General features: G+C 46.2%; 1 protein-coding gene across 5 annotated transcripts in view; it reads right to left on the bottom strand.

The window, feature by feature from the left end:
* Positions 1–24,267, bottom strand: part of DIP2C (disco interacting protein 2 homolog C) — a 396,828-nt gene that overhangs the window by 44,353 nt on the left and 328,208 nt on the right. For all 5 annotated transcript variants that reach the window (XM_036097398.2, XM_036097402.2, XM_036097401.2 and 2 more), the window contains 5 exons: positions 23,612–23,723; positions 23,415–23,524; positions 13,360–13,490; positions 7,763–7,931; positions 5,694–5,864 (listed from right to left, as the gene is read on the bottom strand). In XM_036097398.2, the coding sequence (XP_035953291.1) occupies positions 5,694–5,864; positions 7,763–7,931; positions 13,360–13,490; positions 23,415–23,524; positions 23,612–23,723 (693 nt within the window). The remainder of the gene's footprint in view (positions 1–5,693; positions 5,865–7,762; positions 7,932–13,359; positions 13,491–23,414; positions 23,525–23,611; positions 23,724–24,267) is intronic.

Genomic DNA, 24,267 nt, shown 5'->3' on the forward strand with positions numbered 1-24,267 from the left:
CTCCCACCCATGGCCACGGAGTGGAGAACACCCCCAACCTTCCCCCACCCATGGCCATGGAGCAGAGAACGCCCCCAACCTCCCACCCATGGCCACAGAGCGGAGAATACCCCCAACCTCCCACCCACGGCCACAGAGCAGAGAACGCCCCCAACCTCCCACCCACCAACCTCCCACCCACGGCCACAGAGCTGATAATGCCCCCAACCTCCCACACACTAACCTCCCACCCACGGCCACAGAGTGGAGAACGCCCCCAACCTGCCACCCAGCAACCTTCCACCCATGGCCACAGAGTGGAGAATGCCCCCAACCTCCCACCCATGGCCACGGAGCAGAGAATGCCCCCAATCCCCTCCCACCCATGGCCACAGAGCGGAGAACGCCTCCAACCTCCTCCCACCCATGGCCACAGAGCAGAGAACGCCCCCAACCTCCCACCCACCAACCTTGGCCACAGAGTGGAGAACACCCCTAACACCCCCTCCACCCATGGCCATGGAGCAGAGAATGCCCCCAACCTCCTCCCACCCACAGCCACGGAGCAGAGAACGCCTCCAACCTCCTTCCACCCACAGCCACAGAGTGGAGAACACCCTCAAACTCCTCCCACCCACAGCCACAGAATGGAGAACGCTTCCAACCTCCCACCCATGGCCACAGAGTGGAGAACACCTCCAACCTCCCACCCACAGAGACACAGGTCTTGGGTTGCTCGGTGTAGGACGTACAAAACAGCAGGTCTGATCTAAAATGCTAGAGAAAAGGAAACAGCTAAAAACCAGACAGGTTCCTCTGCACACACGGTCATCTCTGCTTACATTATGTGGTCCACGAGCGGGGAAGATTCTGTCTACTTCCCTGCTTGGTCAACCGGGAAGTCCTCTGAACTGCTCTGAGGCTAAGTCTCTTCCATCTCAGAACAACCAACTTACCCTCAGTGAGCTGTGGGAAGATCCTACCAGACGCTACCCGGAACCACATGGCCCAATCCTCCTGTCAGAGAATACTTCTGTTTTGAGGGTAAATGTCTTTGTTCTCAAGTGCAGACCCTGGACCGGCCACCTGAGCTAACAATGGGCAGCAAAGCCTTGATTCTCACTGGCCAGAAAGAGCTACAAGTGATGGAGATTCACACCGTGGGCTCATTTGGGAGGAAATTCATTGCTGCCGTGACTTACTTCCCACAGGAGGCTGAACTCAACAAAAAAGTGTGCCTGCTTTCTCCAAAGTGAGCTGTACCTGCAGCTAAAGGAATCGAACTGTGGTACGTTCATGAGGTTGACGCAGCTGTGGGAGGTGCTGTCCTGGGTTCTCTGTCAGTCCTTCCCCTAGTGGGGGTCATGAATGTCTACAGAAACAATGGCAAGCAGTGGCGGAAAGTGTGAAGTGAGGGATGAAGTGCCACGGGAATTCAGAGCAAGGAAAATACCTCCAGCCCCAGGACTCACAGGGACCTGGAAGGAGGAGCAGGATTGTGGCACGTGAGGATGGTGGAGGTCCACTTCAGGCTGAGAACAGCGGGAGTCGTGGTACAAGGACGTAAAGGCGTCCAAGACTCCACAGTGGAGAATGACCCATAGTATCAAACTGTACAAGTCGGGAGGGATGCTTGGGGCGGGATGAGGACACATTCAGAGTGCCATCAATGGAAAACATTCTTGCCAAGTAAAGACAAACCCCTAATTTATCTCCATGTAGCATTAAAATCTCATGTAGTGGATACATTGTATTCTGCAGTCACAAAACCTGTCCGCTGTGTAACTCAGCCTTCCCCCAAAGACCAGGGAACCCTTCTGAAAGTGGCACGTGGGCCCTGCCACACTGAGCCCAGGAACACGGCCGTGACTGCGCGGGCAAGGCTCCGCTCCTTGTCTAGATAGCGTCCCTCCCTTAGGCGAGGACGCATCACGCACATGCAGAGAGACTTCCCTTTTCCTAACAGGGCTGCTCTAGAGAACAGTGGCTCAAACTGCAGGCCCACTCAGTGACCGGGACAAGCAATCCTTGGGGAAAACAACACATCAACTGAAAACAAAGATGCCCACTACCCGATTTCACATATGTTGGTAATTCTGCAACAAAGGGAAAACTCAAATTTCCAATGCCTTTAAACATTTAGGTACAGTATTTGGGATTGAGCATTATAGCTTTTTGTGTTTTAGATACTTTTACATCAAGGGATTAATGGCGATTATTCCTGGGTGGATGGAATTATGGGTTTAATCATGTATTTACTGGCTGATCTGTGTTTTCTGATTTTTCTAAAATACTCCTTTATAAAAAAATTCAATCTGTAAGAAATTTAGAACCATTCAGGTTATTTCCTGTATTTGTCTAAACAATCATAAAAATTCAGTTTTAGAATATTTAACAAATCTTGTTAGGCATTTACTGTGGGTCAGGCCCCCTAGAAACACAACAGGGAGCACGACACATGGGTTTCTGCTCAGAATGCGGGCTCTGCCTGCCCCTTCCGTACCATCGTGACACGTTGTAACTTTTGCAGTGTTTAAGAGAAAACTAAGGTATTCACTGACCAGCCCTGCTTCAAGGCCTCTGCACCTGTCCTCTGGCTTCCTGGGGCCTAGCTGACCTGCTGCCCGCTGGGGAGGCCCACTTGGACCTCCTGTGTCCAAGTCACCCTTTACTGTCCTACTCTGCTGGTTTTTACTATGAATATTTTACTCACTCACTGAAAACTCCTCTCTACGCTTAGTGTCTACCTCACTGACTATAAGGATGAGTTCAGTAAGAGTAAAATCTGACTCAGGTTGACAAAAGGCTACTTTATGCCTTGGGAGACCCCAGGCCCTGCAGGGACACTGCTGTGTGTGACTGTGGGGTGTCCCCAGGAGCTGTGGGGACACTGCTGTGTGTGACCGTGGGGTGTCCCCAGGCCCTGCAGGGACACTGCTGTGTGTGACCGTGGGGTGTCCCCTGGAGCTGTGGGGACACTGCTGTGACTGTGGGGTGTCCTCAGGAGCTGCGGGGACACTGCTGTGTGTGACTGTGGGGTGTCCCCAGGCCCTGCAGGGACACCACTGTGTGTGACTGTGGGGTGTCCCCAGGCCCTGCAGGGACACTGCTGTGTGTGACTGTGGGGTGTCCCCAGGCCCTGCAGGGACACTGCTGTGTGTGACCATGGGGTGTCCCCAGGAGCTGCAGGGACACTGCTGTGTGAGACTGTGGGGTGTCCCCAGGCCCTGCAGGGACACTGCTGTGTGTGACTGTGGGGTGTCCCCAGGCCCTGCGGGACACTGCTGTGTGTGACTGTGGGGTGTCCCCAGGCCCTGCAGGGACACTGCTGTGTGAGACTGTGGGGTGTCCCCAGGCCCTGCAGGGACACTGCTGTGTGTGCCAGTGGGGTGTCCCCAGGCCCTGCAGGGACACTGCTGTGTGTGACCATAGGGTGTTCCCAGGCCCTGCAGGGACTTTGCTGTGTGTGACTGTGGGGTGTCCCCAGGCCCTGCAGGGACACTGCTGTGTGTGACTGTGGGGTGTCCCCAGGCCCTGCGGGACACTGCTGTGTGAGACTATGGGGTGTCGCAGGCCCTGCAGGGACACTGCTGTGTGTGCCAGTGGGGTGTCCCCAGGCCCTGCAGGGACACTGCTGTGTGTGACCATAGGGTGTTCCCAGGCCCTGCAGGGACTTTGCTGTGTGTGACTGTGGGGTGTCCCCAGGCCCTGCAGGGACACTGCTGTGTGTGACTGTGGGGTGTACCCAGGAGCTGCGGGGACACTGCTGTGTTGACCGTGGGGTGTCCCCAGGAGCTGCGGGGACACTGCTGTGTGTGACTGTGGGGTGAACCCAGGAGCTGCGGGAACACTGCTGTGTGTGACCGTGGGGTGTCCCCAGGAGCTGCAGGGACACTGCTGTGACTGGGGGGTGTCCCCTGGAGCTGTGGGGACACTGCTATGTGTGACTGTGGGGTGTCCCCAGGCCCTGCAGGGACACTGCTGTGTGTGACCGTGGGGTGTCCCCAGGAGCTGCAGGGACACTGCTGTGTGACTGTGGGGTGTCCCCAGGCCCTGCAGGGACACTGCTGTGTGTGACCGTGGGGTGTCCCCAGGAGCTGCGGGGACACTGCTGTGTGAGACTGTGGGGTGTCCCCAGGAGCTGCAGGGACACTGCTGTGTGACTGTGGGGTGTCCCCAGGAGCTGTGGGGACACTGCTGTGTGAGACTGTGGGGTGTCCCCAGGAGCTGCAGGGACACTGCTGTGTGACTGTGGGGTGTCCCCAGAAGCTGCGGGGACACTGCTGTGTGTGACCGTGTGGTGTTGCATCAAGTACAGGATACAGGCTGCACGGCCTCCTCAAAGCCAGGAAGCCCCTCCCCCTAGAGCACCCCTTGCCCCGAGCATCATGGCCCGTGGCTCTGAGCCCGTGCGGCCATATCATGATGTACTTTATCTCTACTCTCTGACACATCGACATTTCTAGCCAGTTTCCAACACTAACCGTTCAGAAAAAGGAAAACTGGCTGAAAATGAGTTGAGAATAAAGCAAACAAGTGGAAAATGGTAAATGTACAAAAATGATTAAAGATGCTGCCAAGATTCCAAAATAGCACCATGGCCCATGACAGCAATGTCACTTTGGATGTAGTAGAAAATCAAAACAATAAAAATAAAGCAACAAAACGCCTTCTGTAGCTAATGTTTCTGGAGCAATCTCATCCGATGGGACACATGTTAAGAGTCTGTTCTCGGCCACCGTCCATGGAGGAGTCCCAGCACCCGGAGCGCTGGTGAGGACGTGGCCGCCTGGGAGCTTCCCAAGGTCACCCCCGGGCTAATCATGAGCAACCACCTCTGGGTTCAGAAACTGGGGGACAGTGGGTGGGTAGCATGGGAGACCGGGAGACGACCTGAGTCGTGCTCCATTGCAGCACCTGGGTGAGTGGAGTTTTTATCCTGCCAATTTGTTTGAGGACCGAAGTCTGCAGCTGTGCCCTGGGCTGCTTGCTGTGGGTGAGGCTGTGGGGAGGGCACATGGGGACGCCCCTGTCCTTCCTTTCAGGCGGCCCTGCCCTGGCAAGCGATCGCCGCAGATCAACATGCTTGTGTTAAGGGTTCGAAGAAAGAAAGGAGCACTGAAGATGGTGGCAAGCGGCTAATGAAGAAAACGCAAGCGAGCAAGTGTCCTTCAGCCACAGTTGCTGTGCAGTTATCTTCAGGGAGCTGCCTCACACCCTGGAAATGCAGCCTGGAACTGCAATGTCTGCTTCTAGATGCCATCACCGCAGCAGATTCCCGGACCTGCTGACGGCACTTGGCATTCCTCCTACAGATCCTACTGTCTGTGTCCAGGAGGCTGAGCACGTCAAGACGCAGCATTTCTTGCCACAAGAAACATTTGTGTCCTATGTAATCTTTAAAAAGCCTGACTTCAGGGGTCTGGGCCAACTGCTACTCATGTTACCAAAGTGAAAATGTTTCAGGACAGAGTAAGAGCTCTGAATGCTAGCTATGAATAATGGTTACTGACAAATGCAGACTAAAATAAAAAAGAAAGAGAAAGAAAAGAAAAATCCCAACCAAACAAGTGTGCACCAACCACACGCATTTGATTACAAGGTGTCTTCTAAACACAGCTACACATCAGCCATGAAAATGACCCTGTGCTGAGTGCCTGTCACTTAAATGTCACTCTCTGACGGGAGCACTTACTGATCCCGACGAAACCCACCTGCAAGCAAATGGCCAGGTTCACTCTGCAGCCGAAGGAGGTGCTCACGGCCCGCGGGTGGAGACCCAGGTCTTTAAAGAGCTTTGAGAACGACTGGGTGAGTGCTATCCGAGGCCGTTCCTCTGCCACGACCACACATGTCCGCACGCGGGACAAGTCCAGTCCTCGTGCCTAGAAGGAACAACAGTGGTAAGAGGTCAGCCTTCCAGGTCCGGGGTGTGTGACCTTAACCAGATGGACACAAGCAACACAAACTCCACACAGGCATTCACTTCCTGGGCTCTGTGTGTCCACATCATTCGACTGTCCTGGGACGTCTGTGTGTGGGGAAAATCCTACATCAGAGGACCAAGGATGCCATCACAAACCTATCTTAAATAACAGCAAGATGCAGCCGCAAGGAGCACGAGGAGAAGCAAGGTCCTGGATAAAATACTTAACAGGACAGGGTTTGGGGAAGCAAGGTACACCTACAAACATGGATACACAAGAGCACACCCTGGACAGAAAAGAGAAGACCTATTTTTAATACAGAATGGAAAAGTAAAGTGTTTGGACAATTTCATAAAGATAGCACTCCTCTTAAGTCCCACGAGACTGAAAAGATCCCATTCTGACGACTGTGCTCGACGGAGCTCAGCTCGGGGCTGCACCATGTTCAGTCAACTGAGCAAGACGGCAAGGCTCAGAGGAGGACCTCAGCGAGCGGAGCACGGGCCTCTGAGCAGGGCTGGGGGCAGGAGGCGGGTGGCGAGCGGTGGTCTCCAGCGGAGCAAGAGCGGTGGGAGGACGACCACCAAAGGCTGGCCCACCCAGCCCTCCCGGCCCTGCACCGCAGCCTGGGCTCAGGGCACGGACACAGGCTCCTGCACGGTGCAGGGGACACAGCTCGGGGGCACTCTGGCCCTGGAGGTTCCTGCCCGGATATGACCTCATATACGCGGAGTCACACAGAAAACACTCCAACTGCGTGATCCTAACGCTCGATTTACATATGTGTGTCTTTGGGGAGGCAGTGCGGCCCGGGGCTTGAGACGGTGCACCTGGAGCCGGAGATTCAAAATTTGGCTCCAAAATTTATTAAATGTAAGGACTTGGAAAGGGTGCTCAACTTCTCTGTAACTTAAGATTCCTCATCTTTAACAATAGTGCTTTCTATCTCAGATGCCTATTGTAAAGATTAAATTAATACGTCAAGTGCATAGAAAACACTCAATTATGATTTGTGAAATGTACTCAATCACTTTATAAAATAATATAGGTGGAAATAAGTAATAATTACGCCTTATAAATTTCTTTTCCTATATATATTTATAATTTCAAGCAATTATACACTTGTGTATGTAGCTTAATATCAACATTATCCTGCATTTTGTTTCTTGTTCAAGCTTAATGCATTAGGTCTAAATAGGAAAACAAAATTCAGGAGAAAAATGTAATGCTTTACTATTTGTGTTTAAATAATTTATGTGCATATGTCTATACACACATATGCAAATATAAACTGTATATACACAAAGACACACATCTGGGCATATAAACAATGGATAGTAGTCGGAATATAAATTGAAACAGGTCGTATGATTATTTCCCCCTCCTTACTTGGATAATGACTACTTCACCATGAAACTTTATGTCTATCAAAATGTTATTGACTCAAATGGAGGGAAATGCTAATATTCTTGTTAGGATACAGACCTACAAATCAGGGTCTTCAAGGAAAATGAAAATGAGTGGCTAAATTCAAACCTATGGCTTGAAAACCAGCAGAAGAAAAAGCAATTTAGGGCCTTTCAGGCAGACCTAATGGAATCAAAGACATGGGAGGGGGGGTGTGTGCACCCTGACCTATAATTCTTTGGGGCAGTGGGCAATTATTCACCTTATAAAATCAAGTTTTCACTTGAAATCAGTTTTGGGAACTTCAGGGGACAGCGGATTATACCGTGGCTTTTGTGAATGATAATTTTAGTTTCAGTAACCCTTCCCATGCCCTATGACACGGTGCTTCCCTAGGGCGCTTGCGCGTGCTCCCCAAAGCCCTCTGAGGCCTATGACAGGCTGCTTACCTTGAGGGAGTCTGTCTGCGAGCCCAGCCCCTTGGTACAAAGTTCCATCACTGAATAGGAGCAAAACGTATCCCGGACTTTGTACTGACTCACGGCAAGAAGCCACAGGGCAGGGTTGGTTTCCAGCTCAGAAGGCGGGATGAGAATGGACTGGTGCCCTGAGTAGACACTGCAGAGAGACGGGAAGGGCTCGTGAGGGTAGGGCCGCAGGACCCACCCGCCACCCGTGCCGCAGAAACACCTGCTGCCCATTTGCACGAAGGGGGCACTCACGCCACTGCCCCTCCAGGTGTGCAAATACAAAATGAAAGTGTGTTCACGAAAACATCCTGCAAAGCACGAGAGAACTATAGGACTCTTGATTCAGTGACTGCCTTTTTGAGCGCTCACCTGAAACCTCTAGACGCTATGAAGCAATATATAGGCTTCTCTCAAAGCTGCTACATTCACAAAATGTAGGAAACGCAGGGTTGCTTTTATAAAAATGTATGTTTTCTTTGGAGGAATGTCTAATCAAGTCCTTTGTCCATTTTTTTGATATGATCTCTATGCCCAACATGGGGCTTGACCTCAGGACCCTGAGATGTCGCTTGCTCAACCGATCCATTTTTTTTTCATTGGTTTTTATTGCATTAATGATGGAGGAATCTTAAACCCCTATAGGTTAAAAACTAAAATTCAGAAAGTGTGAAAGTCATCCAGTTGTGAGTAATTTGCTATTAGCGCTGCACACACATGTTGTGATGGCACATCGTAATGCTGCACTGCTTCTTCTTTTGCTTAATTGCTTAATGTATAAGCCAGGAAGGTTAATCAATCTGATCACCTTTGAAGGAATAGCAGAAGTAGTAGAAGAAAGTGTATGCCAGTCGCTATTTATGCACACGCTGTATGAAATCCACTCAAGCATCTCAAAGCACACCTTAAACTGTTCTGAAAAATAGTCTATTTAAAAAAAGAAAAACATGGCTGAAGAAAAACATGGCTGACTAGGAGGAAAAAGAAGACATTTTGGTAACATAAAATTTCACAACTGTAGTTCGGTGATTTCAGCTTACTAACCTGAGAAAACATACAAACCCTCAGAACTTGGGCACTCGGAGCAAGGCAGATGCATGGCTCCCTATAACACACGTACCCTGTGGTGGGCGGGTTACTGTCTGCCTGTGCGCCTCAGTTACCCTGATGACAGGCTGTTTGATTTTTTAAAAGAGTTTTATTTAGGTATAACGTGCATACCATAAAATCCACCCCATGAAAGGATTTTTACTAAATTTGCAGAGTTGTATCATTATCACCACAGTGCAGTTCTAGAACATTTCCAACCCACCTGTGCTCCATCGTGCTTTGACCCCAGCCCCAATCAACCACTACTCTACTTTCTGTCTCTGCAGAGTTGCCTTTCCCAGACATTTCATATAAATGGCGTCATACGATACAATCACGGAATATGTGGTCTTTTGCATCTGGCTCCTTTCTCTCCGTGAGCTGTTTCTGAAGTTTATCTGCACTGCAGCTGTATTGCGTTGTATGGATATGAACAAACACTGTTCATCCTGGTCGACCTGTGGATTTGTCTTTTTCTTGCTTGCTTGCTTTTACGAAGCCTGCTAGGGACATTTCACACATCAAGGCTTCCAGTGATTTCCCTTTGCTTTGGCAGATGCTTTGGCTAATGCCTATGAGCAGAACTGCTGGGTCAGACTGTGAATTTATGTTTAATTTTTAAGAATGTGCCCAACCGTGGTTTCACCATTTCACATTCCCGTCAACAATGTCGGAGAATTCCAGTTTCTGCACATCCTTGGTTACTGTTGCTTTGCGGTACAGTTTTGAAACCAGAAAATACAAGTCCCCCAACCTTGTTACTTTCTGGGGTTTGTGGCTATATGTGCTCCAGCGGGTATGAAGTGTTATCTCACTGGTTTTAATTTGCATTTCCCTAAACAATGTTAAGCATCTTTTCATGTGCTTATAAGTCATTTGTGTATTTTTGGTGAAATGTCTATTCAAATCTGTTGCCTATTTTTAAATCATGTTGTGTGTCTTCTTCTTGAGTTTTGAGAGTTCGTTTCATATTTGGTTGGAGGGACTCTATCAGGTTACGATTTGCACATATTTTTCCCCAGTCTGTGGCTTTTATTTCCAACTTTCTTAATAGTGTTGCTTGATGTGCCCACATTTTTAGTTTTATTGAAGCCACATCTGTCAATATTTCTTTTATGTATTGTACCTCTGGTACCATATCTAAGAACTCTGCCTAGCTCAAGATTATAAAGACTGATTCCTCTGTCTCCTTCTAAAAGTCTTATTTCCTACATTAATGTCTGCAACCTACTGTGAATTTATTTACATGATGCAACATAAAAGTTTAATCTTTTGGCAGGTGAATGGCCAACATTCCCAAGCATTATTCATTGAAAATACTACCCTTTCATCATTGAGCTGCCGTGGTTCCTTTGTTGAGAAATGAAGTGACCACATGTAAGAGGTCACCACAGTTTCTGGACTCCCAATTCTGTTTCACTGGCTCTTTTTTCTGCATCTACCTTCCTACTACCTTTACGTCAGCCCAGCCCTGGCCTGGTTATTGCATAAATGTTGAAATTGGGAAGTCTGAGTTTTCCAACTTTTTATATTACTCCAAAATTGTTTTGGATATTGTGTGTGTTTTTTTTTTAATTTTAGGATAAAGTTGTCCATTTCTGCTAAAAAAAAAAAAAAAAACCCTGCTGAGATTTTGACAGGAATTACATCAAATCTCTAGATCTATTTGCAGAGAATTTCCATTTTAATAATATTGAAACTTCTAACCCATGAACATCAACGATTGGAAATGCATTTTAAGACATATTTGATCTTAAGACTATTTTGAAACAATTCTGTTAATATCATTACTCTATTTTATGACTGAAGGGAACTTTAGGATGAAGACACAGAAGTTGTATTAAAGTTTTTAGAAATGTTGAAACCATTGTGAAGTTACAGAAAAGTTTTAAGTAGAAATAACTTTTTCCCCTCTTGAATCACTTGAGGATGGGTCACTGACCTGATGATGCCCCATCAACCCAAAATACATCAGCAGATATTTCCAGGAAGCAAGTTTATTTTTCTCCATATGGCCAGCTAAGACATCAAAATCAGGAAACATACATTTCTTCCACTGAAGCCTCGGACCCTCTTCACGTTTGCCTGTGGTCCTGACAGTGACTTTTACAGAGAAAGGAGACCGTTGAGAGACACATGCACAGACGCCATCAGCCTGCCCGCTGGGTCCTCAGGGCTTGTGTGACTCTGTGATCCTGGCGTTCGTGGTCACAGACAGCAGCTACGGGCATCCCTCAGTCTGGGTCTGATGCTCCCTGGACTCAGTGGTTCAGGTAAGGGTCTTTGTCAGGAAGACCCTGGACGTGACGCTGTTTCCTTCGCTGCAACTCTCTGGGTGACGCACAACAGCCCCGTGTCCCTGCCGTGAAGGTTCTCTCCTCCCCTTTATAACGAACAACTATTTTCTAGATGTCTACTCTATCAATCAAGCTTTCAATTTGTCCGTCTGTCTGAATAGTGAGATAATTTTCTATTTTATCCAGTCTTACCTATTATAATCTTTATTTTGATGCTGAAATCCCCCCAATTTGACCAGTGGGAGCCCCTCCAAAGGACATGTCACCCTCCTACCATGCGCGCTTTCTCGCATGAAAAGACATTCAGGTTCACCTTGTGCATTTCCTGTACCAGCCCTGAAATCGGCCATTTCTTGAGTGAACACTAGCTCATCTGAGAGTCTACTGGTATCCACAGTACTGACAGGTGCTGGGTGTTCTCAGCACTCCTGGGGTAGATGCTTCCAGGTCCAGTTTTTAAGCAAGTTTGTCTGGATCTGTTTCTACAGAGGGCTTCAGAAGGAAGAAGTTTATAGTTCTTATGTGTTTGTTTTAGCGTTGCAGAGGCAATCTACAGAACATTGTAATTTCAGGACTTCGGAACGAATTTGCAGGAAAGATGCTCATTAGGTAGAGGTTCCTTAGAGCCCCTTTCAAGAGCCCCACCGTGTTCCTGCTGCTACTGTGCACGTCAAACACTGACTTTCCCGCCGACAGGCAGCCTCTCTGTGATGTCACGAGGGTTAGGCCCGGCGAGCCCCAGGACGGGAAAGCATCCCATCCACTGGCTTTGGCTCGACTGGTGTCCTTGCCAAGGGACACACAGTCTCCTCCACACAGCTGGTGGTTCAGGACAGGCTTCCTTCTCAGTTGGCCAAGGGTCACTTGGTCCCTCTGCTGGAATGCCATATTCTAAACTATTTCCCAAGAAAAAAATTTACCTGCGATACTACTGCATTTTACAGTGAGGCAAAAATCATTAAATATTTTAATTGAATTTGCTCTCTCAAAAACTTTAATTGTTCTAATTAGAATGAATTGCAAAAACTCCTTTTTTTCCAAAAGAAATTTTTTTTCAAAAATACAGGACTGGATGGATTTTAATTCCACTATTAAATATTAGGAATGCCTTAGAAGAATTGTTTTCCGAAGTGTATTTAAAGACACGAGAGAAGACATTACAGACTATTAAGAAGAAAGGAAATCATAACAACTTTCAAATGGTAGCATCTCAGCTTTATACCTATATTAAGGCACAGTCACAAAACCGTACGCATACTTAATGGTTTATGGTGAAATCACGTTGTTTGGTGATTGCTTTAAAATGCCGAATGGAACACAGGGGCAGAAAAAACTAGAAGGAGAGATGAAACAGAACCATCCAAACGCGGTCTGTGGGGAGCCGGATGGTGGGCATGGTGTGTACTATGGCATTCTCCATACACTTACAAAGGCTTGAAGTGTTAACAACAAATAGTATGCTACCTTCCAAACCACACTCTGGAAGACTATATGCAAAATGCTAATGGTGAGTATTTCCTGGTGTCACGAGGTGGTATGGTCACTGAGGTCTTCATGTTCTTCATGCTATTTCGTACTCCCTAAAGTTTCTACAGTGAACACGTATGTATAGTCCGAAGAAATGCTAATACATCTCCATGTGTTCACCATCTCTGCAGACCCTTGCTGAGCCTGCTACCAGCCAGCACTGGGGGGTTGGGGGGCTGGACTGTGGTGGGGTGGGCGGGGTTCTCACGGGGAGCTCCCCGCCTTCCTGCAGCTGACGTTCCTCCCACCCACGAGGGAGAGGCCTGAAGCAGGAGGGAGCCTGAAGTGCCCACCGATTTAATACACATTCCAGGGTGGAAAATGGTTAGGATTTAAAGGCAAAGAACCAAAGGCTCAGCCTGGCGTCCTCACTTGGAAACAGGGGTCCCCACCGGGCAGCCTCCCAGAATGAGCCCAGAGTCTGTGGTCTCTGCGGGGCTCAGCAAATGCTGAAGAGTGTGGATGGCACCGCGATGTGCCTGCTCTTCCCGGATCGCGGGGCGGAGGAGGGACGGGACAGCGACCCATCTGTGACTCCACCGTGGCCGGCCCCTCGGGAGGTGGCAGCGCCCCCCCCAGACACTGGCATCTCCTCTGCAAATGGTCTAGAAAGGGGGTGCATGACTGATTTGGTCATCATTGCAAAGATGTTCAAGGGATACTTACCTACAGAGGCACCACAGGACAAACCCAAGTCCACAGTAAGGGTCCAAGCAGATGGCCACTTCTCGAGAAGGGTAGAGCTCACACTGCAGCTTAATGGAACGGCAGAAGGCACTGGTGGCTGCATGGGACATCTGTAAGACAGCAAGGCCACCCTCAGCCCATGCAGCCTGGCCTCCAGCGCCCCAAGGGGACTGCAGGAAGGGGGCTACTGGGCTACGGTTCCTGTCAGTGCTCCCATTTTCAATGACTAAACCACATGCAGCACTTCCTGGGCCCCCAGACCTAGGAATCCTGCAGCTGAAGTAACCGTGTCCTGCAATGCTACCGCGCTGTGAAGAAGGTGGGGACACCCTAGGGCTCAGGGCCCCATCTCCAGGTCGGGACTGCGTCTGACTTACACGTGCCTGTCATGCGATAGGGCCAGTGGGGCACGGTGGACGGACATCCCGTGTCAGTGATCAGGAAACCAGGCTCAGAGGAGGCGGTTTGCTGACGGTCACATGCCCCAGGAACCCCGCTCCCCGCACGACAGAGGTGACAGAAGGGGGGCGCCCACAGCCAGAATCTAACGTGAGTGACTGTAAAATACTGTAAAACGTATCTAATAAAAATCAGTTTTCTCACAGAAGCTCTCTAGCCAAGCCAACCTGAGAGGGAAAGGAAAATTTTCCGAGTTCGTGGTTTTAAACATGTCTTCCGTGCGTCTGAAGCCGATGGCCCTGGAGCTGAGCTGTGGGAGGGGCGGGAGCGAGCACCCGCACATGCAGGCAGACCCCGCCAAATGTCTGGGGAAAGCACCATTAGCCACCCCAGCAATGGAGGAGAGAAGCCGGGAGTGGGGGACGCTTGTGTCGTGAACGTGGGAGCACCGTTAGATGCTCTGGTGGCAGGTTTCACTGTGGGTACTTCACGGAATTCACAAAAGGTAATACAGAATTACCCCAGAATCGAACACACAAGCGGTTCCTTTTAGCTTGCTGTCAAAGCCACAATATTTGCTTAAAGAAGAAACAACGCTGGATTTATGAAACATTCCTTCAACCTCCTGCCTGCTGGATGGGGAGTTAGTAAAATCCTAAGTATCAAAATTACCAAGATTCTCACTAAAATGAACCTTTCCTGAACCCTAGCTCTGTGCAGGTACTGTTTTTAGCAGGAACAGAGTTCTTCAGCTCAGCTCAGCAAATATTCATTATATTAACTGAGGACATGCTATGTATCAGGCTTTGTATTAGGTGCTCTGAATATAAAAAAGAATAAAACACAGCCTCCAACTCCAGGAGCTTGTGAGCTAGTGGGAAATTGAGAGAGAACTCTGTTAACTGCGGGGCCCGTGAGCATTTTAACAACATATGTGGGGAGCAGAGAATGGGTTCTCCCATCGCCCTGGGGCTCATAGAGGGCTCTGGGTCTTGAGGGTGAGTAAGCATGAACAAATCTCATCAAAGTGGCAAGAACACAGACAGATTAAGAAAAAAGCAACCAGGAAAGCTGAACATCTCATGTCCAAGCTCACAGCAATCTTGGACCCTATCAACATCACAGACCCATAGCCCAAGTTGGAAGAAAAATGCCCAATTCTTATGAAGACAGACTTGTACCTGGATAAGGAATTAGTTTTCCATAAGCCCCAAACAACAAGCTCTCATGCTCTACTCTGGAAGAGACACTGAGAGCAGATGTAGTCAGTTAGAGGACTCAGGGATGAGGGCACCTGTATTTATTTTTAGGATGCACCTTAGGACTTCTCTTGGGAAGGGTTACTTTCGAGTGCAGTATGACTTTGGCTGATGATGAACTAAGTGTCCACGGTCTGGGCGAACATCAGCGGCACACCCCACCTGAGAGTGAGCACCCTCGGTGGAAGGGAGAGCCACCACAGTTCTAAAACGTCCTGTGTGGAGGCCCAGAGGGCAAGTGATCTGAAGGAGACAGCAGATGCTGTATGGGTCCCCCACATGACATCCTCGTGGACATCGAGCAAATCGTATCCAGGAGCTACCAGGAACTATCAGAGTTCAAATTACACTTCTGAAGAGTTAGTATTATAACACTTAAATTGAACATAAAACACATACTCACGGGTCTTACACTAAATCAGACATTACACAGTGCCCATTATGGAGAAAACGGTTTACTGGGTAAACTTCTTTCTCTCAACTTTTGGTATTTCACAGAAGGCTTAATGACATTTCTGTCCAAAGGCTGAAAGTGTATTAACATTTCCAAGAAACATGGTGACAAGTGCAACCAAAGAGGTAGAAGGAATTTCCATCAGGACAGACTATAAACCAGATGATTTCAGCTCTGTTTGTGCCTCTCAGTACTTAAGGCATATGGGTTTTCATTAAATGACATCACAATAGGTTTCATCTCAGGTACTCGTCAAACAAATTAAATGTCAGAAGTTTAATAAAAACTTCCATAAATTTGAGGGGCACGTGGGTGGCTCAGTCGGTTAAGCGGCTGACTCTTGGTTTCGGGTCAGGTCATGATCTCAGGGTCATGAGATCGAGCCCCACATAGGGATCCATGCTCAGCCCAGAGTCTGCTTGAGATTCTCTTTCTCTCCCTCTGCCCCTCCCCACCCCCCTTGCATGCACTCTCTCGCTCTCTAAAATAAATAAATCTTTAAAAAAGAAAGCTTTCATAAGTTTGAGAGAAAGTCTAGTTACTCCTCTCTCTGATATTAAGTGGAATCACCACGAAGTAATAGCATAGATCGCTTTATCTCTGTTTTAAGCAGAAGTATCTTTATCGAATCAAGATGTAACATTATAGCCTCCACCTCTGTAGACCATGAAAACGGTAGGATCCAAGTGTGTGTTCCCCTTTGGCTACGACCGACTGGAGGCGGCTCCAGGCCACCTTCAGCACTGTGGTAAGTCACTTATCCTGGTCTGAAAAGAAATCTGTACTCCAAAAGGCTTTTGAAGGGGCACCTGGGTGGCACAGTCAGTTAAGTGACAGACTCTTGATTTCGGCTCAGGTCATGATCTCAGGGTCGTGAGATCAAGCCCCAGGTTGAGCTCTGCTCAGTGTGGAGCCTCCTTGAGATTGTCTCTCCCCCCTCCCTGCTGGTGCATGCTCTCTCTCTCTCTCAAACAAGTAAGTCTTCAAAAGGCTTTTGAAGAATTATTTTATTTTATATTCCACTTTATTTGGTGGATCAGATTCTACTGAAAAGCAGAGGAGAGGATTCTGGGAAGACGGTCTCCATAGCAACCAGACAACAATTGTGTGGGCAGAAAATGATGCAACTATTTGGAGCTCTGGAGTCTGTTAAGGTTTTTAACTTCCAGAGGAAGGCTTGGGCAATGGCAATTAATTTTGGAAAAATTAAGACATTCCCATTAAAGAAAAAGTTGTGGGCACTCATGACATTTAGATCTGCCATGAAAGGCTCAAGGGAGTCCTACAGGTTGAAACAGAAAGACACTAGATGCAACCTGAAGTCACTGAATAAATTAAGATCTCAGTAAAGGTAAATACAAGAAAATTATAAAAGCTAGTGTAATCCTGGGGCACTTGGGTAGCTCAGCTGGGTAAGCGTCTGACTCCTGATTTCAGCTCAGGTCATGATCTCCGGGTCGTAAGACTGAGCCCCCTGTGGGGCTCCATGCTCAGCAGGGAATCAGCCTGAGATTCTCTCCCTCTGCCCCTCCCCTCACTTGCTCTCTCTCCTCCCACCTCTAAAATAAATGAACAAGTCTTAAAAAAGCTAGTATAATCATAGCAATACTTTATAACTCTACCCTTCCTTTTCTACATGATTTAAGAGAATAATATGGTAAAACAAAACAATTATCAGTCGAAAAACTGTTACTGTAACTTTGGGTTTAAATTCCACTTTTTTTCCCTACATAACTTAAGAGACCAATGCATTTAAAAGAATTATTACTACATATTTTGGGCCACACAGTGTATAAAGATATAACTTTGTGAATCAGCAACTGAGAGAGGTAGAGATGGAGCAGTTTTTTTGTGTCCCTGAAATTAAGTAGGGATAATCCAAACTGGAGAATTACAACTGTAGGCTGCCCAACCCAATCCCCATGGTCACCTCAAAAACAAAACCTGTAGAATATATATGAAAGGAAATGAGAAAGGAATTTGAATGTTTCACTACAAAAAATCAACTAAGCACAAAACAAGATAGTAATGCAGGAAATGAGTAACAGGAAGGTTGTAAGACATATAGAAAATAATGAGCAAGATGACAGAAGTCCCTTCTTTTAAAAAAAGAAATAATTTGAGAGAGAGTGAGAGTGCGAGTAAGGGGAGGGGCAGAGGGAGAGTGCTGAGCTGAGTGGGGAGCTCAACACAGGGCTAGATTTCACGACCCTGAGATCATGACCTGAGCCAAAATAAAGAGTCAGACACTTAATCGACTGCACCACCCAGGTACCCCACAGAAGTCCCTTCTTACCAGTAATTAGTGTAATGTAAACAGATTAATTCTCCAAAGACAGAAATTGGCAGAGTGAATAAAATACATAAAATACCATATGGTGCCTACAAGAGACTCATTTTATTTTTTATTTATTTTTTAAAAAGATTTATTTATTTGAGAGAGAGAGTGAGAGAGAGAGCAAGAGAGAGAAAGAGAGAGCAAGCATGCAGGGGTGGGGGGCAGAGGGAGAGGGAGACAGAAACTCCAAGCACACTTTGTGTTCTGTGTGGAGCCCGACACGGGGCTTGATCTCATGCCCCTGAGACCACGACCCCAGCCAAAACCAAGAGTTGGATCCCCAGCCAACTGTGCCACCCAGGCACCCCCAAGAGATTCATTTTAGATCAAAAGACACAAGTAATTGAAAGTGAAAGAATGGATAAAGACATTCCATGCAAACAGTAACCAAAAGAGAGCAGAGATAGCTAAACTAATATCAGACATATAGACTTCCAAAAAGGTTGTAAGAGACAGAGAGGGGCATTACATATTAATAAAGGGTTCAGTACAGCAAGAAGATTTAACAATTATAAACAACTACACACCAGACAACAGACTGTCAAAACAGATGAATCAAAAATGGACAAAACTAAAAGGAGAAATTGACGTTTCTTCAGTGACAGAGACTTCAATACCCTACTCTCGATAATAGAACAACCAAAAAGAAGACACATAAAAAAAAAAAAAAAAGAGGGGCGCCTGGGTGGCGCAGTTGTTAAGTGTCTGCCTTCGGCTCAGGTCATGATCCCAGGGTCCTGGGATTGAGCCCTGCATCAGGCTCCCTGCTCCATGGGGAGTCTGCTTCTCCCTCTCCACTCCCCCTGCTTGTGTTCCCTCTCTCGTTGTGTCTCTCTCTGTCAAATATATAAATAAAAATCTTTAAAAAAAAAAGAAAATAGGAGACTGAACACAATAAACCAAAGAGATCTGAGGGACACAGAGAACACTCAACCACAATGGAATACACACTCTTCTCAAGAACACGTGAGTCATATTCCAGGATAGACCATATTTTAGGCCACAAATTAAGTCTCAATAGATTTAAAAAGATAGATACCATATGAAGTATCTTCTCCAACCACAACAGGATGACGTTAGGAATTGGTAACAGAAGGAAAACTGGAAAACCCACAATTAAAAAAATGCACTCTTAAATAACCACAAGGAAAATCATAAAATACTTAGACACAAATGCAAATGAAAATACAACATACCAAAGCTTACAGGACACAGCAAAAGCAATGTTAATGCAGAAATTTATATAAACAGTTAGGTTAAAAACAAGACAGATCTCACATCAACAACCTAACTTCACAACTTAAGGAATGAGAGACAGAAGAACAGACTAAACCCAAAGCTAGCAAAAGGAAGGAAATAATAAAGATTAGAATGGAGGTAAGCAAATAGAGAGTGGAGAAGTAGTAGAGATAATCAATGAAAGCAAAAGTTGGTTCTTTGAAATAATCAACAAAACAGACAAACCTTTAGCTAGATGGACTAAGAAAAAAGGAAGGAACACTCAAATTACTAAAATCTGAAATGAAAGTTGGGACATTTACTATAGATTCTACAGAAATAAAATTAATTATAAGAGAGTACTATGAACAACTGTACACCAACACACTGCACAACCAATATGAAATGGAGAAATTGCATTTCATGGAAACTGAAACACAAATTATCAAGAAGGAACACAAAACTTACAAAGACTAAATCATGAAGAATAAAAAGTCTGAATAAACTTACAAACAGTAAGATCAAATCAGTAAAGAAGATTTCCCAACAAAGAAAAGCCCTACACCCGATGACTTCACTGCTAAAATGAACCAAACACTTCAAGATAAACTAATACCAGGGCACCTGGGTGGCTCAGACGGTTGAGCATCTGACTCTTGATTTCAGCTCAGGTCATGATCTCAGGGTTGTGAGATCAAGCCCCAAGTCAGGCTCCATCCTCAGTGGGGAGTCTGCTTGGGATTCTCTTTCTCCCTCTTCCTCTGCCCTTCCCCCCAATATGCACACATACTCTCTCTCTAAAATAAATAAATCTTTTTTTTTTTAAAGATGAACTAATACCAGTCCTTCTCAAACTTTTCCAAAAAACTGAAGAGAAAGGAACACCCCTTAACTCATTCTGTGAGGTCAGCATAACCCTGATACCAAAGCCAAAGACACTATAAAAACAGAAGACTACAGACCAATATCCCTGCTGAACACTGATGCAAAAATCCTCAACAAAGTACTAACCCAATTGGTAGCATATTAAAAGGCTTATATGTCAGTGGGATTTATTCCTGGAAGGCAATGTTGGCTCTACATATGAAAAATCAATCAATAGGGGAACCTGGCTGGCTCAGTTGGAGAAGCATGTGACTCCTGATCTCAGGGTTGTGAGTTTGAGCCCCATATTGGGTGTAAAGATAACTTAAAAATAAAATCTTTTGAAAAATCAATCAATATATCACATTAAAAGAATGAGGGGAAAAAACCCATATGACATCTCAATTGATGTAAAAAAAAAAAAAGCATCTGATAAAATTCAACAACCTTTTAAGATAAAAACACTGAATAGACTAGGAATAGAAAAAAAGGGCCTCAACATAATAAAAGCCATATATCAAGAACACAGAGAACATCATACTCAGCCATGAAAAACTCAAAGCTTTACCTCTACAATCAGGAACAAGGCACCCTTTCTAGTCAACACTGTACTAGAAGTTCTAGCCCAAGCAATTAGGTAAGAAAAATAAATACAAGGCACACAGATTGGAAAGATAGAAGTAAAATAATATCTGTTCATAGATAAAATGAGCTTATATATATATAGAAAACACTAAATATTTCACACAAAAATTACTAAAAATCATAAATTCAGCAAAGTAGCAGGATAAGAAGTCAGCAAGCAAAAATCACTTGCATTTCTATACATTAAATGAAAAATCTGAAGAGGAAATTAAAACAAGTCTATTTACAATAGCATCAGAGCATAAAATGCTTAGGAATTAACTCAACCAAGGAGGTGAAAGACTTGTACAATGAAAACTATAAAATATTGCCAAAGAAATTGAAGACATAAATAGAAACATATACCATATTCATAGACATCAATACTACCCTAAACAATACAGACTCAATGCAGTCTCTGGGTGTTATTTGCAACTAATGAATCATTGAACATTATACTAAAAACTACTGATGTACTATACATTGGCTAATTGAATTTAAATAAAAAAATTTCAATGGTATTTTTTGTAGAAGTAGAAAATGCATCAAAAACTTCAAACAGAATCTCAAGGAAATCTGAAAAGCCAAGATAATCTTGAAAAGAAATAGAGGACTCACACTTCCTGATTTACTACAAATATACAGTAGTCAAAACAGTGCAGTACTGGCATAAAAACAGATGCATAGATTAAGAGAAGAAAATACAGAGCCCAGAACAAAAAAAAAATCCTTGCATTTATGGCCAACTGATTTTTGACAAGGGTGCCAAGAGGGAAGAGACAGTCTTCTCAACAAATGGTGCTGAGAAAATTGGGTCTCTGCATGCAAAAGAATGAGGTTGGACCTTTACCTAAAACCACAGAGAAAAATTAACAATTGGGTCAAAGACAGAAATGTAAGACCTAAGATAATACAATTCTTGGAAGAAAACATAATACAAAGCTTTATGACACCGTAATTAGGCAATGATTTCTTGGATATGACCAAAGGCATAGGCCAAAAAAAAAAAAAAAAGACAAAATTGGACTGTATGAAAATTTAAAAATTTTGTGCATCAAAAGACACTATCCACAGAGTAAGAAGGCAATCCACAGAATAGGAGAAAATTCAGGGTTTAATATCCAGAATATACAGAGAATTTGTAAGACTCAACAACAAGAACAACAAAAAACAAGCAACTTGATTCAAAGGACTTGGACAGATATTTCTCCAAAGAAGATGTATAAATGGCCATTAATTGCATGAAAAGATGCTTAACATCACTAATTAGGAAAGTGCAAATCAAAAAACCACAATGAGATACCACTGCACACTCATTAGAATGGCTACTATTGAAACAACAACAACAAAAAACCAGAAAACTCTAAGAGCTGACAAGGGTGAGGAGAAGGTGAAATGGTATGGCCACCATGGAAAACAGCATGGCAATTCCCTCCTGGGATTAAAAATGGAATGGCCATACGACCCCAAATTCCACTTCTTGGCATATACCCAGAAGACGTGAAAACAGTGTGTTAAGAGAGGCTTGCACATCTTTGTTCACAGCAGCATCGCTTACAAGAGCTAACCCTTGGAAGCAGCCCTACTGTTCGCTGACAGATGAACGCAAAGGCCAAACGTCAATGAAATGTTAACTTAGCCTTAAAAAGGAATTCTGAGCCCCTCGACAACATGGATGAACCCCGGGACATTACAGTACGTTTAACGAGCCAGTCACAAAAGGACAGCGCTGCAGGACTCCACCTCTATGGGGTCCCCAGAGTTGTCAAAATCCCAGAGACAGAAGGGAGATGGTGGGTGCTGTTGGAGGGGATGGGGGCTCTTGATTAACAGGTAGTAAGTTTCAGTTTCACAAGACGCGGTGAGTTATGGGGGCGGATGGTAGGGACAGCTCCACAACAGTGTGAGTGTTTTTAATGCTCCTGAACTGTATACTTAGGTCGGTTATTAAGGTGAATTTATGTTAAGTGTATTTAACAATTAAAAAAATTGAAAAAAAAAAAAAAAGTAGAGAAAGAGAACTGAGGTAAATGACACAAACAGAGGGGTCAGACCCCGAGGGCGGGCCAAGAGCTTCCTGAGGCTACAGAGGACGTACCAGTCCCTTGACAGGGACATTGCCCGAGCACTGGGGGTCCTCACGAGGTGAAGCACACAGCACGGCGCACCCCTGAACGACACGGGATTGTGAGCACCGGTCCCCTTGCACACTGGTTTTTTATAGGGCAGGACTGTAAACATTTCTTCTCTCCCTCGTGACTTTCTCAACAGGATTTTCTTTTCTCCAGCTTACTTTACTGTGAGAATACAGTATGTAATACATAGAACACACAAAATAGGTGTTAATGGATTGTTTATGTCACTGGTAAGATTTCCAGGAGGCTGTAAGTAGCTAAGTTTTGGGGGACTCAAAAGTCATACGCAGATTTTTGACTGCACAGGGGTGGGGGTGCTCCTAACCCCTCCCCCCCGAGTTGTTCAAGGGTCAACTGCAGCTCCATTCTTTGGTATGAACAAGGGTCAGTGGTCAGCCAGCCAGGATGGAACCCAAGCTAAAAAGGGAAGAAACCCCAGTGCACCGAGTTTTATAACAGAGCACTGGGATTTGAGAACCAGCAAGGAAGAAAGACATGCAACTCTTTACTAGGGGCTAATGAGGCTGTGTTTACATACAAAAAAACAGTTGGACTGTGTGGAAAGAATCGGCCAGCCTAGGTCACCATGGAAATGGTCACGCATCTTACAGTCTCAGGAAGGGCAGGGACGCACCCCTCCCACGTGCCCCTTCAAGTGCCTGCTAGAGTCCCGCTCTACAGAAGAACGTCAAGGGACAGCCCCGCGTGGCTCGTAACCGCACACTGCAGACCATGTTTCTCACCTTCACTCCAGCAAGCATCCCGGTCGTGGACACGCTGAAGTCGAGATAAGCTAGCGTGTCTGGGTTGGAAGGTTTGTAGATCTGGGCGGGCCGCTTCTTTGGCAAATCATCTGGAGCAAAACAAAGCCGTTAGCGTATCTGACCCAGTGGGAAAGCAGAGGCACACAAGAACGTCTCTGGCGGGTTCGAGGACTGACCTGTGTCCAGGATGGGGGGCCACGCCCTGACGTCTACGGCCGCAGCTGCCTCCCTGGACCGTAACAACTTACAGATGAGCTGTGTTGTCATCAAGCAGGCAGAACGACTCACCTGCCGGTCAGAGAACACGCCGCTCACTACGCAGCACCCCGAGGCCGTGGGCCCTCACAGCCCGCGGAGCCGGCGTCGGCCACCGGAGGCAGGACAGAGCCAGGAACTGACCACAGCACACAGAGCTCACGGACACTGTGGTCCCTGGCATTTCTGGAGCTGAGGGACACCCATGACGCACATGCTCAGAAAGGAGCACCCCAACCACCGCGCTCACGGTTAGCTCTGTCCTATAAAAACCGCCCCGGGTACCCACTTACATGATCGCTACCTCCTAAAGGGAGTAATGGCCTCGGCCATCTTCCAACATCACCACTGAAAGAATTTGCGTGTGCTGTCCTCAGACTAAGCTATCCCTCCTCCAAGGGGAAAAACTTCTCCTAATCCTTCTAAACTTCCCCAAGCATAAGAACAATTAAAATAAATCCGTGCTTTAAAAAAGGAATGGGACATTTCTAAACCTTGAGCAAAGAAATTAAAAAAAATATATGACTTTTGGGGCACCTGGCCAGCTCAGTGAGAGGAGTGCGTGACTCTTGATCTC

This window comes from Halichoerus grypus, chromosome 6 (assembly GCF_964656455.1).
Source record: "Halichoerus grypus chromosome 6, mHalGry1.hap1.1, whole genome shotgun sequence".
Taxonomy (NCBI): domain Eukaryota; kingdom Metazoa; phylum Chordata; class Mammalia; order Carnivora; family Phocidae; genus Halichoerus; species Halichoerus grypus.